This window comes from Dermacentor albipictus, chromosome 1 (assembly GCF_038994185.2).
Source record: "Dermacentor albipictus isolate Rhodes 1998 colony chromosome 1, USDA_Dalb.pri_finalv2, whole genome shotgun sequence".
Lineage (NCBI taxonomy): Eukaryota > Metazoa > Arthropoda > Arachnida > Ixodida > Ixodidae > Dermacentor > Dermacentor albipictus.
The window spans coordinates 31,384,279-31,406,719 of NC_091821.1; the positions used below are offsets into that span (position 1 = coordinate 31,384,279).

Consider the following 22,441-nt stretch of genomic DNA (forward strand, 5'->3'; position numbering starts at 1 on the left):
AAGCGACGTGCTTTCTTCGGAATATTTGTTGATTGTGATGTATTTAATGTTTAATCAATTAACGTATAATCTCATATACAATATCGGTTGATAATGTCTTCATTATAATTTTTTTTTTCTTTTCACCCTTTAATCCTATAGCTCCCTTCATTGCCGAATAAACCGTACTTGCTAGTTGGCACTTGTGGTGTCTGTATATATCTTTCTGCTTTCGTGGGACGTTTTCGCGCTGCACCTCGCCAACACAAGCGAGGCAACAAAAAAAGGCGCCGACGCACGACAGCAAGCCGCCGCGAAATGCGCTCGCCGTCGAAGAACGCGCCCGCCGGCCGCGGTGTCGCGTGGGGCCGTCCGATGCCGCCACCTGGCGGACGCCGGCCCCGACGAAGGGAGGACGCGGAGGAGGCGCCCGGCGCGGGCGTTCCGAACGCGGGCGGCCAGTCAGTCGGTCCGCGAGCCGGCGCGAGCGAAGTAGCAGCAACAGTGCGGGCGATTCCGATGGCCGGTCTCCGCGCTCCCGCCGACTGACCACGCGCACGTGCTGAGCGGCGACCATGGGCAGTCCCGACGCGCCGGCGCGGACCTCCTTGTCCTGGGAGCCGTGGCGGGCCCCCCTGCTGGGCCCCGCGTCGGGCCACGGCGTGCTCGCCTGGCGCCTGGCCGCCGTCGCGGTGCAGTGGTTCCTCTTGACCGGCTTGGTGACAGTGACCGTGGTGTGCGTGGTCAGGTTACAGCGGCTTGAGGACAGAGTGAGCCTGCTCGAGCAGAAGCTGCTGGCGCTGGACGTGCGCGCGGACCCCCTCGGCGGACGAGCTGCTGCAGCACAACAACAGGTGGGCGGCGATCGAGGTCGCGCTAACGTGCGCCGGAAGACCAGCGCTTGCATTTCGCGGCTTTCCGGCACTTTCCCGCGTTTTACGCGCCGAGTATGACGACGGACCGAGTAGCACGTGTGTAGGCAGCGCCGGGTCCACCGGATGTCACGACGACACGAGTCAGCGGAGAGTGTTTGATGATTGTTGATATATAGTTAGGATCTATTCACGGATGGCCCAAGACTGAATGTTCCAGTGTGGCAGCGTGTTGACGAGGGAATCAGGCGCGCTGCTTCCGCCAGCCTTAGGGAAGCTATGTTCTATGAGGGTAGACGTTGATGCGATACTCATGATATGTAATGCGATAATCATTTACTCTGAAGTGACCGCAATCGACGTACGTGACTGGTCCATCTTGCCGTGTTATTGAACCATGCTGTCCTGCCACGGCACCAAGGGCGCAGCAACAACGAACTCACGTTCATTTTTGTTGCGCTGCCTTTGACTGATTTCTAACACAATTTCTCAACCACACTCTGCGCCGCAAGCGCACTAACGTAGATACCGAGCCACGTACTCGGGACAAAGCATCGGCGTTTTTGGTATTCATATCCTTGCACTATACCCACGATTTGTCGCAGAACTGATCATATACCGAACGGCTCTTGCTTAACAAATCATTTAAGTCTTCTAAGACAAGTAAAAAGAAAACGCTTTTTGCTTAATAGTGCTGTACCTCCAATTAACAGCCCAAAGCTTGTTCAGCGAAAACATCGCTGTTATTGCCCGCCAGGAAAAGAAAAGATGCTGTACTGCAATTGCGCTGGAGCTGAGAACGTGAAAAGTCGCTGCTATCGCGTGCCAGTAGAGATGCAGAGATGCAGCCGGCCAAGTCGCTCCGTGCAGTTACGTACTCGCTGAACATGTGATTCCCCGGCACCTCTGCAACAAGACATCACCACGTAAACATCCGAGTCACATGTGCTAGTGACCTTTAAGGCAAATTGTACCATGCTTTATCGCTCCATCGAGGGTATTTAAATGCGAATGGAAGCCGGTGGTTTTGATTATGCTTTATTTTTCCGGCCGAATGTACACGTATACGCAACGAACGTCGGCCACGCGCTATACATTCGTGACTCGAGCATAACCACCGGGTTGTGTTGAGTGCGTGTATCGAGTGCAGAGGGGTGCAACAGCACGCGTTTTTGTCGTATTAACGCTTGACTCTAAACTTAGAGACGCTGATAATCCAGGAAAAAAACATAAGCGGGGAAAGAAATGTAACGCGCTGTAAAATCAACTTTATCATTAAATATAATTTTGATCTTACAGCGCATTACATTGTACAACTTTTCCAGAACTGCGGAGCCACATCCACATAAACTTATAAGACAAATTTTCCGTGCACGTAGGTGTATAGGAAGGGACGTGAGCTGAATTTCGGGGTTCTATGGCGCCTTAATTATTGTCGAGTTATCACGCCGATTACTGTCATCGCCTTACGCGATAGAAGTTTTGTGAACCCCCACCTACGGTTCTCAATGATTTCACAAGCATGAGCAGAGCATAGCTTTAGTTCTTCGGGATGAACAAACAGGAAATATTCGCCGCTCGTTGCCAGGACAATCGCAGCTGAGCTTTGTTATTTTTTGTCACATTGCTTTACACGTACTTATTCAACAACAGATCTCTTCGTCAGGGCAGACAGAGCCCTCTGTATAGAGCGCTACATGACTGACTTGCCAATTTTTCGAAATTATCTACCTCTTGTGAACTAAAGCGACTATAACCAAACCATTTTAGCGCTACATGGACTCACCGTTACTGCGCTACTTTCGCTTTTATGTTCACGCTACGTAAATATAACCACTGCTCAGCAGCGAGGGATCTTGTTTGTGCAATTACGGGGTCTTCCGGATGGATAGTCGGACCCACTTTGCTGGACACACAAGACTGCATTACGTCGACACTGCGCTTGTTCTTCGAACTTGCATTCCTCGGCGTGAGCAGTGAGTGTTCTTGTGTGCGTCTGTGCTCACCGACTCTGTTTCTTTCTTCCTGCCTCTTTCTGTCCCTGTTTTCTTTCCCAAGTATAGGGGAAGCCAACTGAGCACAGGACCGCGGTTGATATTCTTACTTTTCCATCTTGAGTTTTCGCTATAGAGTATGCGTTCAAACAAATTAGCGTCCACGTTACTGGACCAGGTTATGAACTACAACTGCATATGCTTCGTCTGGGCAACATGCTTTGTCCGGACAACATGCTTTCGACTGAGCATTTGCGTATGGCGTTGGTCCAAAATGGTAAGCAAAAAGGCTGGGAGAGTAAAGATGGACAAAGAGAGAAAGAAAAAGACCATTCGACGCATGCCAGTCGTCTTATTTGTGGCCGGGGCCTTCGGTATACTAGCATTCGAACTACGCAGTTCTCATATGACGCCTTATAGTATCAATCTCCACAATTTGCGTTACTTGAGTGTAAGAAAAATCCTTACTATGGAATGCACTGCTCATATGCACCTGGAGTGGTGTCAAGAAATGCGGCGCCTAATTTGCGGGCCCCTTGACCCACTGTATATGTACAGCGTGGCCGACAACTTCAGAAAATAAAGAGTGAACAGGTTTGCCGCCAGACAAGCAAAACAAGAAGTTTCACGACTGGTCGTTCAAGCGTAGCAAACCACGTCCAACGATCACCGCGGCTAGACAGTGAGTAACTTCGCGCATCTTCCCGAGTAGAAAGAAGAAGTAAAAAAGATAAGGAACAAAAATAAAATAAGAGGCCATTACACGCGTGAACGCGTAAGCTAAAACGCGTCCTTCCCTCAAGGGGCGGAAACTATTTCGGCCTTCCCGGAGGCTTTTACAAAACGACAAGTTTGAAAAATGGGCGCACGCGGGTATAGCCGTCGCCTGCCGCCTATTCTGTTCGCGTTCGTAGGGGGGGGAGGCACGTGCCGCGTGTTGCTCGGCAAAGGCGCGCCGAGGGCATGCGAGCCAAACGTTGTAACCATACACTACAGCCCACGCTTGCTACCTCCGCTCGCCCAACCTGTGTTTCCACCTCACAGTGGCAACAGTTTCTGCGAAAACCACGGAGGAGATCAATTTCGACGCTGCTTAGCACCGCCCATCTCGACGCTAATTAACGCGTCGCCTCGGCGCCCTTATCTCTGCTTGGCAACGCTGCGCTTGGCTGCCGTCCGTCGCCTCTGCTTTTCTCGCCCCTCCAGCCCGCTATCATCGCTGCGCCCCTCCGGTGCCCAAGAAAAGAAGGGGCTTCGTGTCTGTTTGGATACAGCCCTTGATTTCGAGGCCGATTCGTGGCGCGGTTCGGACCTGGTTAAGAGTGTGGATGGAGAGGCAGATAATGTTGCGACACGGGCATCTCCTATTCCACTGCCGCCCGCCTTCTCCTTCTTGCCTCCCGAAAGGCTTCGGTGCTTTGTTCCCACCCGGCGAAAATAAAGAAATAGGAACAGCCTGTACGGTCCCAGTTTATAAGAAAGCACAAACAAACATACCATGAAGAAAGAAAGCTCTCTCTCTCATATATATATATATATATATATATATATATATATATATATATATATATATATATATATATATATATATGCATGCGTGGAAAAAGCGACAACAGCATGATGACGCTTAGGCATGCGAACTGTACATGTGTCAAAAATCAAAGGTGTTATCAAGGCCTGCCATTTGGAGAAGGCGCAGGAAAACGAAAAAAGAAAAAGAAAGACAGAAAAAGTGCGTACGTATCGCAGCATCTGGCTCCTGGACTCCGCGGTGCGCTGCGCTCGCACACTCCCGAGGGTGGCCTGCAAGACTTTTCCAGCACTCGTGTTGATGGTAAATTTGCAAAACGACTCCGCATGTGGTGCTCAAAATGGCAATATCACGTACATTTGAATCACTTAACGGACGTAGGTATTCCAGCAAAATATAAACACAAGAAGGTCAAATGCGCACTATATGTCACCTGCATGTCTGTCGCGAAGGAAAGTGCTAATTAACTGATAATAGGCGCGCAATGTAAACAAAATAAGACATGTGTGCGACTAAATCGTTCTGCTTGAGTGATAATAACATCCAGTTGTTCTCACGCTTTTCCCAATTTCCTTTTTCCTTTGTTGTAATACTTCATAAGTGAGAGATGTCGGCGCCTTTAGGCGAGTGCCGGCTGCTCCTTTTCACGAACAAATACACTCTATAATCGAAATAATGGTGCTTATGTGCACACAGTGCAAACGGCGGGTACATATCACGTGGTAGCTAACTGTAGGGTTAAAAAGCGTCAAACGAGCAGCGACGGAACGTCGTGTCGGGTAGGATGGTCCTTTAAGTCGTCATGCTCGTGCGCCTTCACAGTCGGATTAACTTACGCAGCGAACGAAAATCAGAACTGTAGCAGGTTACCGGATTCTTGCGGGCACTGCCATGCACTGCTGGCTCTCATCCAGACGCCTTCATCGCTTAGGGAAGAGACAGAATCAGAGAAAGGTGGGACACAACTTAACTCCAACCCACCTCGGTGTCTCAGTGGCTGTTGCGTTCAGCTGTTGAGCAGACGGCCGCGGATTCGGTTCGCCGCTTCGGCGGCTTCATTCATGCGGAGGCGTGTATATATGCAATGAAATAGAGCGCATGAAAATCCGCACAGTGCTCGTTAAGGAAACGCATGCGTTCGAGGTTACTGACTGAGTAGACAGAAGAAGAAATGCGGTATGTCTATTTCTCGCGCTGCGATCACTCACCGGCATCATCAGCGAAATGGAAAAGGCAAATCGCTATAGTGGGGAATGAGAGAAAGGTCTGTGAGAACATATATTGGGCCGTAAAAAAAGAAAATGAACTTACGCGAAGATGAAAGACCAATCCGTTGCGAAATGTCCCTAATGTATACTAACCAGCTAAGGGCGCGCAGGACAGAGTCGTGGGAACATATCGATGGCGTTCCCGAAGCAATATGGACTCTGCAGTCGTCTCCGTTTGTGGTTCAATACGTCTGCGAGTGTGGCTAACAAGTGTGAGTCCTGTGAGAAATGTGGGGTGTGGGAAGTTTTTTTTCTTCAGAGTCTCATCATTTGCGCGGTCGAGGCAGGTTCGAGAATCAAGTCGCCTTTGGCGGAACAGGCACTCAACGATACGAGCTACCTTGCTCCATAACCTCTCGCGGTTTTTAACCATCTGATACCATCACCAGCCAGTCCGACAAGCTATATATATATTTTTTTTATTTATTTTTTTTATTTATTTAGTCATACTGTTGGCCCGGAGGCCGTTACAGGGGTGGGGTACAGCACAGAAAATGAAAAACATAATGTACATTATACACAATGCACGCAAATTATACATAAAATACTGCTTTTGAGCATACATTCATAAAAATCAGGAAACTAGTAAGAGCACAAATACAAAAGCAATATGCAGGGACAATAAACACAATCTGTGTTGGTGTAACATAATGCACATAATTTTGTTTAGGGCATGATTTGCCTCAGATTGTTTTCAAATTGTGTAACGGTATCACATTGAACAATGGCTTTTGGTAGTCTGTTCCATTCATTTATTGTTCTGGGGAAGAAAGAATTGGCGTATGCATTAATGTGGAGTTGAGATATCCGGAAATTATGTTCATGTGTACCTCTTGAGGTTCTGCCTTGTTTTGGTGCTAAATAGGGAGTAGTATTTATGTTGAAATGCCCTTTCCAAAGCAAAAAAAGAAACTTAAGTCTGGCTACATGGCGTCGTTCTGCTAGGGAGGGTAAGTTAAGTAATTGCAGCATTTCTGTAACAGAATCAGTTTGCGAGTAACGAGACAGAATAAATCGAGCGGCTCTTCGTTGGACTCTTTCAATCATGGTTATCAATCCTGTTTCATAAGGGTCCCAAACAATACTGGCGTATTCCAGTGTGGGTCTTACCAGATATAGGTAGGCAGTTAACTTAGAGTCTTTCGAAGCAAGCTTGAGCTTCCTACGCAAAAACCAGAGTTTCATTTCTGCTGTCGAACAAATGTTTTTAACGTGCTCCTTCCAACTCAGGTTCTTGGAAATAGTTACGCCTAAATATTTAAGGCTATCAACTGCGGCAAGTGTAAACGAACCCAGGGTGTAGTTAAAGTCAACAACATGTTTTGTCTTGTTTGTGACGCGAAATACAAAAGTTTTATTTCTGTTAATTTTCATTTTTGAAATTTCACACCAGTGTTCAACCACCTGCAGAGCTTCGTTAAGAATTTTCGAATCGTCCTGGTTGTTTATCTGTTTATACAGGAGGCAATCATCTGCGAAGAGTCGCACCCTTATGTCTTTGTTAATAGATTGCGCAATATCGTTAACATAAACAAGAAATAAGACTGGACCCAACACAGACCCCTGTGGAACACCCGATGTGACGTCTAATAATTCAGATTTGGAGCCATTAATTTCTACGTACTGAGTTCTGCCTGTTAGGTAGGCATGAATCCATTGTGTTACATTGTAGTTTATGCCAAGATGAACCAACTTATCAATGAGTTCTGAATGAGGGACTCTGTCGAAGGCTTTGGACATGTCAAGACAAATACAGTCAATCTGTCCCTTGTTATTCAAAGCCTTCGCGAAATCATCAATTGTTTCAACCAGTTGCGTCACTGTCGAAAGATTTCGCCTAAAACCATGCTGATTGGAATATAGAAGTTTCTTGTCTTCCAGGTAGGTGTATATTGATTTTGATATTATATGCTCGAGAAGTTTACAGCATACACAAGATAAGGAAATGGGGCGGTAATTTTCAATTTTTTGCCGGTCTCCTGATTTGAAAACTGGGACAACCTTGGCCACTAACCAGTCATTTGGGACGCGTTTTTGTTCAAGTGACGCTTTAAAAATGATCGTAAGATAGTGTCCAATCCATTCCGCATATCTACGTAAAAAAGCATTTGGTATATCGTCGGGACCATTAGATTTTTTTATGTTAATGTTTAGCAGGAGGGAAACGACGCCTTCGTACGTTACGTTTACGTCCGGCATTTCCGAAGAACGATGGCCAGGCATCTGATATTGCGACGCATCACCACCAGACCGCGGGGAAAAAACAGACTGAAAAAACGTGTTATAATGTGACGCTATCGCTCCGTGATCGTGCAGAACTGAACCGTTCATGATAATACTATGTGGGTTATTTTCGGGCTGTGATAAGTGACGCCAAAAACGGTGTGGGGAGGAGACCATAAAGTTGGACAAGGTTTCGGTGTAATACTTTTCTTTGGCTGTGTGAAGCTTAGTTCGTAATTGCCGTGATAACAGAGCTATTTTTTCGTGGTTCCTTTTTCTCTTCAGTCTTTGGCGGGCGATCTGCCTCTTTAAATGAATTATTTCTCTGGTTACCCATGGATTTTGTTTCTTTTGTCTTATTTTTCGCAACGGTACAAACGTTGAGATACAATACGAGACAATATCTTTAAACCGCAGCCACAAGTCATTGACGTCACTTTCCGCTCTGAAACTGTCCAACGTAAATGATAAGTAGTCGATAATGCTCGTGTCATCGGCTCTGTCATACTGTCGAACAAGTGTGGTCTTTGCTTTATTTCGGGCAGAAGTAAGATCAGTTTTAAGTTCTACAGAAATAAGTTTGTGATCAGATAGTCCACTTTGAATTTGTACTTTGTAATTATCCAAACATGCATCAAGAAAAACTAAGTCAAGCGTAGACTGTGCTGATCCTGCTATACGTGTGTTTTCACGAACAACCTGCGTCAAATCATGATTGAAGGCGATATCAAGAAGAACTTCACAGGAAGCCCGCTCTTTTGTATCAATTGTCAAATTATTCCAGTCAATATATATATATATATATATATATATATATATATATATATATATATATATACGCACACACACACACACAGACACACACACCATCGCCGACTAATCAAACAAGCTGCTAAGGGGCCCTATTACCAAGACCCGTATGACGTTTTTGTTTTACGCTGGTATAGTTCTGAAATACTGCTTATAGGGTGTTCTACCGCAATATTTCTTTTTTTTTTCAAATAGGATTAAACGAAATGTTTTGAGGTGATTATGCGAGGAGACGAGCTGGCCTTCCTACTGACGACGCTCTCTCTCATTGCTTTTTCGTATGCCTTCGAAATACATGGCTACGTCACACTTATTTAGCACAAGCCGTGCCTCCTATTTTTTCGCTATCTTCAATTTTCACTGCGAGGCGCATTTCCGGTGATGGCTTTTCGCGTTATGCGTTGTTGTACAGGAATCCCACAGCTTGCTGTGGGCGCGGTAACTTTAATGTCCATGAAAGCTCGGAATGTTAGGTTCTCACCGTATTTTGCACAAGTCCTTCTCATTCATTCTTCAAAGGGACTGCATAGCGTTGAGTGTTTAACAAAATATTTAAGACAGAAAAGAAAAGTTGTGTGCCACGTCCACCCCTTCCTTCTTGTCATCTGTGAAGTGATGAGCACGGGGACGGACGGTTGAACAATGGTCCCCTGTATAAGATCTTCGCGCGAGATGCGCTTCTCCCGTGGCCGACAAAGCGCTGTCGCGCGCATGGCAGCGTGTATTCGCGCGATGCCACCTCCTCTGGCGTGGGCCATGAATGCAAATCACCTGACCGCTGCAATCCCGATTTATGCAAAGCGCGCTCTCTCTCCCGCTCCTATACAAAGCTCCACATATGCGCCCTTCCGATCGCTGCTCTGGTTCCACCTTCGTTTCCCTCGGAGCGCACTCTCACTGCTGTGGATGCTGCAGGCGACAGGAACGGGGGTGCGGGTGCAGGGCCACGGGTGGCTCTGAAGCGGTAGCGCATTGGCTACACGCGCAGAGCGAACGACGGTGCCCGCTGTTCTCTTTCTCGCGGCACTCCCTTTCTCGCAGGAGTGCTACAAAGCTGTCATTTGGCGTATGCGCACAGAGTGCCAGAACAAAGAGAGTAGCAGTGAGAAACGATACGTGGCGCGAATGCTAATACTGCGGCCGCGCACACCCAGATCTGTAACCAATTTAAGCGGGAAGGCACGTGCGTGTAGCGGTCATTTTAGAGAACGGCCTTTCGGAGAAGGCCGGGCGCATCGAATGCAAATCGCGCTTGTGACGCGTCGCTTTTTTTCTGGGCCATTCTTTAAAGGCCGCTTTAACCTGGATTGTTAAGCACGTGCGGGTTTCGCGGAATGTTTCAAAATTGTGCGGGTTACACTTCATAGACTCAATCCTCTACTTCAAAAGAACTCTGGAAAACGTTCTCGCGTGCTGATCTCGGGCGTGCACTTACATGCATTCCAATTATATTGAGGGGCAATAAATGCGATTACAATGAACAAACTAATACGTGCGCATAAAATTCTTCAACAGCGACCGCAGAGCTCGGGCCTGCAGGACCACATTCTATCAGAAAAATTTTTTCCTCTGCTGGCAGTGCTTCAAGCGCCGCAAAAAGGAGCGTCCGCTCGCGAGAATATCTTGAAAGGTATTAGCATAATATTAGAATACAGGTGGGGGATGTAGTGCAATTCGGTTGTTTCACGCCGTCGCACGCAATGCCCCCTCTACGCTCCCACTCCTCGCCACGACATAACTCGGGCGGTTGGTGAATAGATGCTATATTAACCAGCCGTCGGAATCACACGAAACCGGCAAGCGACGTGTTACGTTTTCGCTGGGTTTCCTTTCCATCCCATGAACACATGTAACTTTGGTATTCGCAGGCGCCGTTTGCTGTCATCTTGTTTCATTTCCGTTTGTCAACTTCAGCGACTCAGTGGCATGTGCTGTTCTGCCACTCAGAACGAGGTCGCAGGTTGGATCCTCCGTCTCGGCGGCCTCGTTCCGAAGGGTCGGAATTCAAAAAAAAAATTTATCTTGCAATGAGTGTTGAGGTGTATGTTGAAGAGCCCCGGGTGGTAATTAACGTATCCAGAGCCGTCCACTGTGACGTTTCTCTTGACCCCTGCATTGCTCTGAGACGTGAAACCCGGCCTAACAATCAATGGCTTCCATGGCCGACTTGATGTAATTCTTAACAGTTCCGCACTTTCGTCTAAGCTGCCGTATCACTTCGACGACCTGTCACGAACACCGTTATATGCTCCTGCACCGCGCGCATTGTCCGCAAGTTTCCTCCAGGATACGTCTATAGAGCCAGCGTTTGATGGTGGAAAGATTTCCGAGCCGGTTGGTCGAGAGTCACCGCTAACAGGCTTCTTCATCTCAGTCAAAGTGACCAACCCTTTGAGTCTCGGTGTTGTGTATAGTAAATGTCCTCCATTCCTACACACGACCCTGACTTCTCATTCCAGCTCATTCTGGCTGATCCTCTCTCTCATGCGACAGTGAACACATTCCGAGCGTTAGGCTTCGAATGACCAAAACAGAGTCACCTAGACCAACCACGGCTTTTTGAAGACGTTACCTGCAACTTCGGTTTCGGTGTACCACAGCTACAAGGTGTGTGTGTGTGTGTGTGTGTGTGCGTGTGTGTGTGTGTGTGTGTGTGTGTGTGTGTGTGTGTGTGTGTGTGTGTGTGTGTGTGTGTGTGTGTGTGTGTGTGTGTGTGTGTGTGTGTGTGTGTGTGTGTGTGTGTGTGTGTGTGTGTGTGTGTGTGTGTGTGTGTGTCTGTGTCTGTGTCCGCACATACAGATCGGCACACATACCGTTGGTGCACGGGCTAGCAGTCTAGATCGCTTAGTTTCGTTCACAGCTGTTGAACGTATTGTAATAGGGAATGTACCAATTTCTGCAAGTACGTTTCCCCCCACGCGCGGTGGCTTGCATCACCCTAGAAGCGGAAGTAAAGCAGGAGCGCACAAGCTGTCGCCGCCATTCTTGTCACCCTTTCTTGCTTACTCTACATCCCCGCTGTTTTGTGCAAACCTACTCTCGGCATGATAGTACTGTGAGCAGGAGGTCGGCTATGTTGTGTAGGGCAACCTAATAGTGTGAAAAAGCCTAGTTCGAGTAATTCGCATATGCCCTATTGTTACAGCTCTGCGAAAACAGAGTACCTATTTCGCACGCGATGTGCTAAAATTAAAATAAGCGCTACAACTCCTATAACGTACACTGCCTCGTGACCAGCTTACAAAACCGTCCCTGGTGCCGATTAAGCCCCTGAAGGGCAAGGGTCTCAATCTGATATTTTACTGGGTTCCTTCTCACCTTGCATGCAACTGAAGATAATGAGAAACCTGCTGCACTGGCGCTCGAACAAACTGGCAGATATGTGCCCCAAAATTGAGAGCCCCGGCCGAAGAACCTTCAGCACACAAAGAGCGATCCACAAGATCCCCAAGATCCACAAAACTCAACATTGACCCTCTGTGGTTACTCGCCAAGAGGGCTCACTCGCCAAGAGGTTAACCTCCTGTCTCGCGTTATAACGGGCGGCGCCACATAGACACGCTTATTTTAAGACAGGAAGGCCTGCCTCCCCGCTTTTTACTTTAGGTGGTGAGCTTGACGACGTGAAGCGCTTCGTCTGGTTGTGCCCGCATTTCGAAGAGTAAAGGGAGGTGTTACTTTACGGTCTACAGAAGAAGTGTCTTTTACACGCGCGCTCCATTATGTAATGTTCCCGGGAGGGCCCGGAATAACCAGAAAGAAAGGAAAATATTTTTACGCCTGTAATTTGCCTTCTTCCGAGACACTCAGTTCATGAATGCTTCGTAAAACAGTCTTACTAATTTGCTAAAAGATGCTCAGACGGAAAAACTGCTGGCCAAGCACGCCAAGCCAGCCCTGCTTATTATAAGACCACCACGGCAAAGCGCTCAACGCGGACCGAGTTGCGCATTGTACAGCCAGAGGAAGCGCCATGTGGACAGTCTCATGTGGCTATCGAAATAAGCAAGGAACGCTGTGACCGTGCTAGCCGTGCATATTAGGGTCATTGCCGACCACGCTCTAAACGCACTCTTCTTTGTGACTTTGTTTTCACTGTTCCTGCAGCACTTGCAGGCCTCAACTATACTGCGGACACCGAGTTTCGTTCAGAAAGAAAACAGTCCATTTCCGCCCGTCTTTATTCTTTTGTGAGAGCGAAAGAACTGGCACTCTGAGCGCAAACGTATATTACTCATGTGTCAGATGCTCATAGGGTCATCTTCGCGTCAATAAACTTTGCAATGTAATTAGATGGCCGCTGGTTACAAAATAAAACTACCTGGAGCATTATGCCGCATATGTTCGTTACTAGTATTTGCTTACAGGGTATTCGCCTCGTTGCTGACCTATTTTTGCACGTGTTTATCACTGAATGAATCACATTGACTAGGCCGTTTTTTTCTTTTTTTATACAACAACGAATTACAGCTGAATGATAGCGATACTGCACAATAATGTTTTTCTTTCTTTTTTTTTTGCTAAATATAACGTACCGCGCGAAGCCAAAATCGGTGATGTAAGCTTGGACTGTGTAGCTTGGAAGCTATGCTTGACAACGCACTGCATTCGCATGGCTGCCCAGTCGTAACGTCAGTAGGCATTAGGGCCGCGATAGTGCTTAGGCCGCAACAGCGCTATGCCCGCTCTCCTTCTCGGACGGCGCGAAAGTCCGCTGGGTGCAGAAGACGGCGCCGGCGGCTACGGAAGCAGCGGGACGTTTCGATTGGGGCGGCGGCCGGGAATCATCTTCCGCGCTCGGGCCGGTGCAAGAACTGCGCGGCGCTAACTCGTGCGGGCTCCTCTGAATGGGAAAGCCGCGATGAATGGGGTGCGGTGCGCGCGCCACACAAAGGCCGCGCATTAGACCCGTCCCGATTGGTTCCCGTCGGGTGCCGCCAGAGTGGGGGAAGCCAATTGACTCTGACGCGTGCTTCGATGAGAAATCGGCGCCGGTCGCGAAATTAGAGACGCCGAGAGGGAGGTGTCGGACTTGACACGTCGCGAGCTCTGTGTCACTCTGTCGCGTTCGGGGCGCGGGACTCCACGCTCGCCTGGTATTCGTTGACGCAGCAGTGCTGCTTGCGCGAAGCCGCGCCCAACCCTTCTCGCCAGTTCTCGCTCGACACGAGAGCCAAGTGGATTGATTGTGAGGCACGCCGCGGCTGTGACTGATGTCGGCAGCGTAGACTCTGGAGTAGTGGTTGCGGCGGGGGGAGAGCAAGGAGGGACGGGACTGAGGCTGATTACCGGCGGGAGGTGCGCGGCACTCAACACGCTGCCGACGGTTCGCTCCAAGTGTCGGCAGGCGCTTCTTCCCTGCCCTCGTTCTCTCGCAGCTGCTGTTACTTGTGCTTTCCAAGTATACAAAGTCTCTGAGCCGGCTCACTAGGGGAGGAGGGGCGCTGCGGTGTGAGGCCCCTGGCGGCGGTGGGGTGCGCTGTGTCTTAGCCTTCGTTTGGGTCTGCCTCGCTAAGCTATCAATGCGAACAAAACGAACTGCCAATTGTCTGCTCATCACGTGCTCGGTTCGATTCAGCTTCGCTCAAAAAATGACAGCGAGAAAGCCGAATGTTTGACCTTTGACTTCCTGCATGCGCGCTCTTGGTGCAGGACAGGTCTTGCGAGCGCCGCGAGGACAATGAAGGATTGCTGAACCGAGAGTACGTAATTCTTTCTCTCTGCGATAGGGGCTTCCAACGAAGTTTAGCTCCTTTCATTCGCAATTATTCGCCACTTTTGCGTTCGCAGAGGACGCGGTAAATGGACACCTCAATTTGGCCCAGCTATTCAATAAGTGACGAGGAAACTCGTCAGGACCTTCCGCATGCGTGCCTGCAACACCTTATACTTACCGAGAGATCAGTTATAGCCCGCAAAGAAACGGCACGTCTCCTTATCGAATTCTTAAGAGAGGCTGGTTTGATGGACACATGGTGAAACCCTTCAGCGGCATTGTGCGAAACGCTCGGGCGGAGCAATTGCCGGCCTCATCGCCAGGCTAAACCCGCCTGCTGCTAAAATTCACCACCACCACCATCGTCTAGACAAATGACACCGCAGGTGTTTGGCGCGCCAGCACCACGCGCCGATATGCGGAAGCTGGTAGCAAGCGCCGGTAACTATGCACCATATCCAGCTTTTCTGGACACGTACCAACTAGCGCCCCAAGCGGCCCCGGCACGAAGCTAGCGCGTTTTCAATGGAACGAGCGGGTTTTTCGCGAATAACAAAAGCTGCAGGTCGATTATTGAAAAACGCAGGCGACAGACGTGTTCTGGAAGACAATCCACACGAGCCAAATGCAGTGATCACGCTAAGGCACGTAAGAATTTTGTTCCCACAGCGGTTAAAGGTTTAGCAATGGGAGCCTATGGAAACGACGAAAATTTGTACTCGATTTTCGAGGCACGAACAGTGCCTGTAATTAACCTACGACGTCTATCGTAATACGCAGTGCAGCGTATGTAGTCCGGAGACTCAGCTTTCGATTGATGCCTATCTCGACTCTCCGCACATGGCGCAACATTGTTCCCAAAAGCGTTTTTTGAAACACTGTCGTGAAAATTCACGTGGTATCTATAAAAACATGAGCGTAACACTGGGCGTAGCCTCGGGAGCCGTGGCCGAGCGGTAGAATGGCGCGCACCTTTCGTCTCCCTTCGCGGTGGCCGCGGTTCGATTCACGCTTCGCACTTTTTTTTTAAGCCGCATGGGGCCTAGTTTTATAGTCTGTCACTAGATGGCAGACACACAAAATCCAATATTTGCTTTCGGTTCTGGTTTTGCAGCGTTGCAGTTTCTTTTTTTTTTTTTAGAAGCCGCATAGGACTTAGTTTTACAGTCTCCCAACAGATGGCAGAAACACAAAGCTCATGGTTTGCTTTCGGTTCTAGTTTTCCAGTGGTTCTCTTGAAATATTATGTTTTCTATTTTCCTTCCTAAAACATAGCAGTGTTGTGTTCATTAGTTAGGTCACCGCATTTATGAATATTTTATTCATTGGACATCATAACTAGAAGCTTGCGCATAGCTTTGTGTTATGCAAAAAAAAAAACACTTTAGTGCTTAGTAGCGTGGAACCTGGGAGAACAAAATGGCTATTCTTATTGCGTTCTTCTGGAAGGTCCGTTTTCACGACTTTCGCCTGTCCTTAATGGCACATACTCCGAGCGAATTAGGTCCACCTGGGCCACAATGCCACCCGGTGGCCAGTGCTATTCCTATGCAACATTCGTGCGGAACAAAGGGTCTGCTAAGCTGAGTCGCTGCCCGAACGTTAACTATTTCTAAAGATTCATTCAAATAAAAAATGCGCCAACTAGGAGAAGACGTGCAGCGTGTGGATTAATAGCTACTGTTAATGTGTTGCCTACAGCCAAGTGGTATGAATGTGTAGGTGTGCCCGTAAAAAATCCATTTGAATAAATGTCCCGTGTTGTGGCTGCCCCGGTCGCTCTACAGAGAAGCTAGCTTGGCTAGCCGTCAGTATTTAGGATCAACACATGGCGTCGCTCGTTCGGTGCAGTTGCTTTTAATGCGCAGCATTCGTTGGCGAGTACCCCAGCAATTTGGTAGCAAAATCGTGCAAAATCGTGTCTGTAACGCCAAAAAACTTGACGCATTTCCCATATGAATACATAGGTCTTCATAAAAAGGGTTGGGGTGGCCAACTTGAAATTGGAAGTGCCATCAGTATCAATTTGGGCGTGATACAGGGATGGGCCAAGCTGAATTTGGTAGTGATATGGGAGTGGCCCAACCTAAATTTGGGGTGAAATGGTAATGAGTCAAACTGAATTTGAGCCTGATATGGGGGTGGCCCAACCTAAATTTGAGGTGATATATGGGTGGGTAAGCCTAAGTTTGGGGGAATATGGGGGGTGGGTCAGCCTGGATTTGGGGATGATACGGGGGTGGGAGAACCTAAATTTGGTGGGATATGGGTAGTGGGACACCTTAACCATGGGGGTGACATGGGGCTGGGCGAAGCTGAATCGGGGGTGTAAAGGGGATGGGCTAACCTAAATGTGGGATTGATTTGCGGTGGGCCATCCTAAATTTGAGGTGATAGAGGGGTGGGCCAGGCTAAGTTTGGGGCTGATATGGGGGTGGGCCAACCTGGATTCGGGGATGATATGGGGGTGGGCCAACCTAAATTTGGGGTGACATTGGGACCGGCTAACCTGACCACGGCGGTGATGTGCGGCGGCGCCAAGCTGAATTGGGGGGTGATATATGGGTGGACTAACCTTAATTGGTGTGTGATTTGCAGTGGGCCATCATAAATTTGAGGTGATCGAGGGGTGGGCCAGCGCTAGTTTGGGGCGGATATGGGGGTGGGCCAACCTCGATTTGCAGGTGGTATTGGAGTGGGCCAACCTAAATTTGGTGGTGTTGTGGAGGCAGCACAGTTTGTATTCGGGGGTGATATGGGGTTGGTCCTACCTAAATGTGGGGGCAATCTCGAGGTCGGCCAATCTGAATTTGGGGGCGATATGGGGGTGGACAAGCCTAAATTTTGGGGTGCGCCGACTCGAAATTTGGACGTCGATTTACGGAAATTCGTGTGTGCATGCATCAACTTGAAAATTAGAGGTGGCCCAATTGAAATTTGGGATTGCGATTTGAGTTTAAGAGGAAGCTTTAGCTCGGGCCCAACTCCGACGCGGCGTATTCAAATACATGTAAAACGCAAAAACGTTTTTATGAGATAACCCCTGGACCGATTTTGATGATATTTGTTGCATTTGAAAGAGAAAGTTAAATTCTAGTGACTGTTGTAGCGGAATTTCTATTTAGGGCTTGAATTTTCTTAAAACGATTTTCAAATATTTGACCGTTTGAAAAAAATAGAAGCATGAAGTTTACAAATTCATAGTTCTGCATAAAGAATTCATATCACGGTTCTGTAAACGGCATCCATTAGACCATTCAAAGCGGACAAATTCAATATGTCATTTTACATCTTACATGTATTTGTTACGTTGGTTACGATGGTTTTGCAAAAGTTGTATTTCCCTATGATTAAATTTTTTTTATATTCATGTGTAACATATCAATTTTGTCCGCTTTGGATGTACTACTAGATGCAATTCACAGAATTGTATTATCATATTTAGTGGTTGAGTTACAGAGTTGTAAAGTTCATAGTTTCGTTTTTTGAAAATTTTCGATTTTCGGCAATTTTTAACGAAAAATTGACAACCTAACTCAAGAATTGGAAACCAACAGTCACTAGATTTTAAGTTTTTCTTTTAAATGCAACAAACCTCGTCAAATTTGGTGCAGTGGTTGCCGAAAAAAACGAATTCTCCTTATACATGTATTTAGATAGGAGCACTCGAGCTAAAGCTTCCTCTAAGGCTGGGCGAAAAGAAAATCGGGCGTGGCCGAATTTAAATTTGAGGGGGGTGGGCCAATTTAAATTTGAGGGTGTGCCAACTTGAAATTCGGGGGTGAGCCTACTTAATGTTTGGGGTGGGCCAATTGAAATTTGGGGGCCTGTTTACGAATAGTTAGACAACACCAGTGGTGTTTCTGCATCTTTTTCATCATCGCAAAGTACGTACATTAATAATTGTTAGCCAATACCCCTCAAAGTGAGCTACCACTCGAGCCTTCCCAGCCCACTGAGCTAATAATGTCACAGGAGTGCTCTCATCGTGACGACTGCGACGTTCAATGTGGAGATCCACAAGAACAAATCGCAGATAGAGCTGACCATTTTCACACCAATGTCATTGTTAACACTACTCGCGCGTGCTAGACGTAACACAAGCCTACAACGATCATAATTCAACTTTCCATTGCACGCTAGTCGACACGCTCTCAGTGCACTATTTCGCCAATCATTGGATAGAGCCTTGCTGGATGTTTTACTGTCGTGTTGCGTCGTTTTTCACGAAGGCCGTCTCCCGAAAAGAGAATACATTTTTGAGATTGACGAGGCAAGCTAGTATATAACTCATACGAAGCAAATGTATAAACGGTTATAATGATTTTTCAAAAATCAATATAAATAAATAAGATTTCAGATGGTATTGTTTCGACCGGGCATGACAACGAGTTTTTCCCGCCTGTCACAGTGCTTTGATCGAAAACCTAATCATTTTGCTCAAACGTGTTGCCCCAATACTACATGTGCTAAATGTAGAAAAGTGCGGTGCGTGTTCACAGCTTCAAAGCCAGTCTATTTTGTGTACGGTTGTTGATATTGTAGTAATGTGGAGTTTTCTTCTTTATAAGAGCACAAAAAGAAGAATATAACAGATGGTAGCTAAGCGCGAAGTAAATTGGAAGATCTGAAACCAGCAATTATTTTTAATTTGTGGGTTGGTCTTCTCCACCGGTAGATCGCTGTCGGATAACTTCAAAGAATTTTGTTTGTGTGCAACTGCAGCAAAAACGAAAATAATACCATTTCATTGCCAGGACCTCTATGCCCTCCACACACACAAGAAGGACACCAGATAATTGGCAATATCAGTTTATAAACTGACATTGTTTTACTAGTTTCAGTGTAGCGTGGTGCCTGCGGACGGAGTATTTTCTTAGTATCAGTCCAGTGTTAGCAGTGAGCAGCAGTTCGGTCTACCATTCCCATGAAGGCATACTAGCCATTGTAGCGCTTTACTGTAGGACAAATTAAGTGCTAAAAACTTGGTGTGCCTTGTCCTTTCCGCAGGTCGTCCATCCATTCTGTTATGGTGACGATCAACGTTGTGTCCGTCAGGCCTCCTCCTCATTTTTAGCTTCACCATCGCGAGAGTGGACAGAGGAAGGAAGCTTTCTTCACAATCAGCCCCAGTGGGATTTCACCACTCGTAACTCGTAAGGATGCCACTCACATTTCACCACTCGTAAGGATGCTAAGCACATCCTTATTTTCACAATGACTAGAGTACGAAGAAAAAGTAGAGCGTTGGTCGCTATCACTACCATGAACCCATGTCAATGCAGATATAAGTACGTGCAGGGGCTGAGTATGCTAACCTCTCCGCTACCACCTGCTTCCACCACCTTAGATTTTCCAGGCATACCTGTTTCTTGTTTTCATCGCAGACGCATGCAGGGTAAACGCGGATAACTAAAAAATCTCAGTGCCCTTCCACTCTGTGGAGAAACATGACCTGCAAAGCTGTGTATGTGGGTCCCTTAATGGCGAACTGCACCTCCACCGTATGTCGGCCCCGCATTGCACTGTCTTCGGGATCGGCCCACGTATGGGGAGTGCTTAACGCCTGCTTCATCTCCGCCGCGGGTCTCCCCGGCATGGCGTTACATTCGGGATCAGCCCACATATGAGGAGCGCGGAACGCATGCTTCACCACCACTGTGGGTCGGGCCGGTATTACGCTATCTTCGGGATTTGGCTCTACACGCGGACGCGATAGTGGGGAAAGTAGCCTTTAAGAGGAAGCTTTAGCTCTGGTGGTCCTATCTAAATAAATGTAAAAGGAGAACTCTTTTTTCTCGAAAGCCACTGCATCTAATTTGACAAGCTTTGTTGCATTTAAAACAAAAACTTAAAATCTAGTGTCTGTTGGTTTCGAATTCTTGAATTAGGTCATCATTTGTTTATTCAAAATTGTCAAAAATTGCACATTTTCAGAAAACGAAACCATCAAGTTTACAACTCTCTTTCGGCAATGAAAACTGATATCAAAATTATGTACATTGGATCTAACAGCACATCTAAAGCAGACAAAATTGATATATTACGCATGAATCTCAAAAAATTTAGTAATATGGAAATACAGCTTTTCCACAAGCCTTGTTCACAACGTAACGACTTCACGTAAGATATAACTCGGCATATTGGTATTGTCTAATGGATGCTGTTTACAGAACCGCGATATCAGTTCTTGATGTGGAGTTAATAATTTGTAAACTTCGTGCTTGTGTACTTTTCGCACTTTCGAATTGTTTAATATCTTTTACCAAAATTCAGGCCCTAAATAGAAATTCCGCTTCCAATAGTCACTAGAATTTACTTTTCTCTCCCGAATCCAACAAATTTCATTAAAATCGGTCCAGGGGTTATCTAAGAAAAGCGTTTCGGCGTTTTACATCTATTTGAATAGGCCGAGTCGGAGTAGGGCCCGTGTTAAAGCTTCCTCTTAACGACTTCGCTGTAAAAAAAAGAATAAAAGAAAACAAGAACGCTGCAGCCATCAATATCGCCGGCTCAGATTTCGTCATGATGGCACCGTCCCCATCGGCACGGCTCCGTGAGCAGCTACCAAGCTGTTCACTTTCGTTATCTTCCTTCCCTCGGCGGCAGCGCATTGTCTTGATGCCAGCGACGCGCTAAATCTGCACCATCATTGCGTCATGCATCACTCCTGCGACCAAGCAAGCTTTCTGCGGCACACGTACAATGCCGCATTGACACCAAAACTTTAAACTGCTTGCTTTCGAGAAAACAGCATGAATAAAAATGGAACGCGACTATAAGGCCACGGGGAATATGTTCGCGGGGCAATACTATTGATGACAGCATCCCGAAAGGCTAGATGTGGTCAGGTTGACTTTACAGGTTTGGAAGGAATGACTGACGGTCTAGTTGCTTCATTATCACATAAAGAACAGCGCTTAAGGTTAGCGCAGTTTGTGTGTGGTTCCTCTTTTGTGTCCCGTCGTGAACTGCTGTTCTTTCTGTCGCTTTACAGATGTTTCTTTTCTGCGTCAGTTACGCCTTCCAAGAGTGTTTACTTGGAAAATTTTTGTTCGCATGGCTCTTACAGAAGCATGTTTAGTCGAAAGTTTTTCGATTGGCTGCATAATCTCGTGGACGGGCTCCAAACTGCTCACTTTCTTTAGCCACGTAAGAACCATTACTGAAAATTTAATTAACGTAGCTTTGTTAATTACGCAAACAACTTCTCAACTTACTCCGCATCTAGAGATTACCAATCTGAACACTCGAATGATAAAATGATGTTAACATTGTTTGTATCATTTCAATAGTTTTGTTTCGTGCAGTTAAAAGCAGCCGGCATATTGATGGTGTTGTAGACTTCTTATAAAGTAACTGTGAAAGCTTGGACAGGTTATCTTGACACAAATCAACTTCATGAGCTTAAGCGCATGTGTCAAACCTTGCACGACTGCCTTTACAGCCGATTCTCATATATTATACAAGACGCACCTCAGCGTTACGGTACATCCCACAAGGTGTGCGAGAACATTGTGCGCGCTCCCGATTAGGTTCCTGAGTGTTGGTGGCATCAGGCTCGGTTTCCTGGCATCATATGGAATAAAAACTGCTGCCTGGAGGAAAGCATAGGGTACATTTTCAGTACTTTGTAACATATGAATCAGCACGGATGTGTACGTTAGAACGAAAAGTACTGAAATATTAAGATGAGGATTTCGCTGGATGTATTTTAGCTGTGTAATGATAAGATCTAAAGAAAGAATACTGTGATTTTGTGAAAAATAATGCTGACATGAAATATGAGCTCCGACACAGTACCCGTGGTGGAACTGGCCCCTGAACTATTGGGATACATTGAACCACGATACGCTGGTTTGATAGTTCGCGCTTGAATTTCCTGTATGTCAGTGCCGCTGTGCAGTGTTGGAGGCCCTTTTTAAACGACAAGCACTATTTTTCAGCTAATATTGAAAGCAACTGTATTCTTTTTTTAGGGGGGAGGCTTTTTTTTAGCGTCTAACCACAGTTCCAGAGTTATCAGTTAGCTCAAGATGTGCCTGCAT

General features: G+C 47.0%; 1 protein-coding gene across 9 annotated transcripts in view; it reads left to right on the plus strand.

Moving 5' to 3' along the window:
* Positions 1-334: 334 nt before the first annotated feature.
* The window catches only part of LOC139060753 (collagen alpha chain CG42342-like), a 462,978-nt gene continuing 440,871 nt past the window's right edge, over positions 335-22,441 (plus strand). For 3 of the 9 annotated variants that reach the window (XM_070539840.1, XM_070539852.1, XM_070539849.1), the window contains exon 1: positions 336-833. In XM_070539840.1, coding sequence (XP_070395941.1) covers positions 555-833 — 279 coding nt within the window. In that variant the 5' untranslated portion in view covers positions 336-554. Of the gene's footprint in view, positions 834-22,441 lie in introns of all 9 variants that reach the window. The other 6 variants (XM_070539846.1, XM_070539853.1, XM_070539837.1 and 3 more) reach the window with 4 other exon arrangements.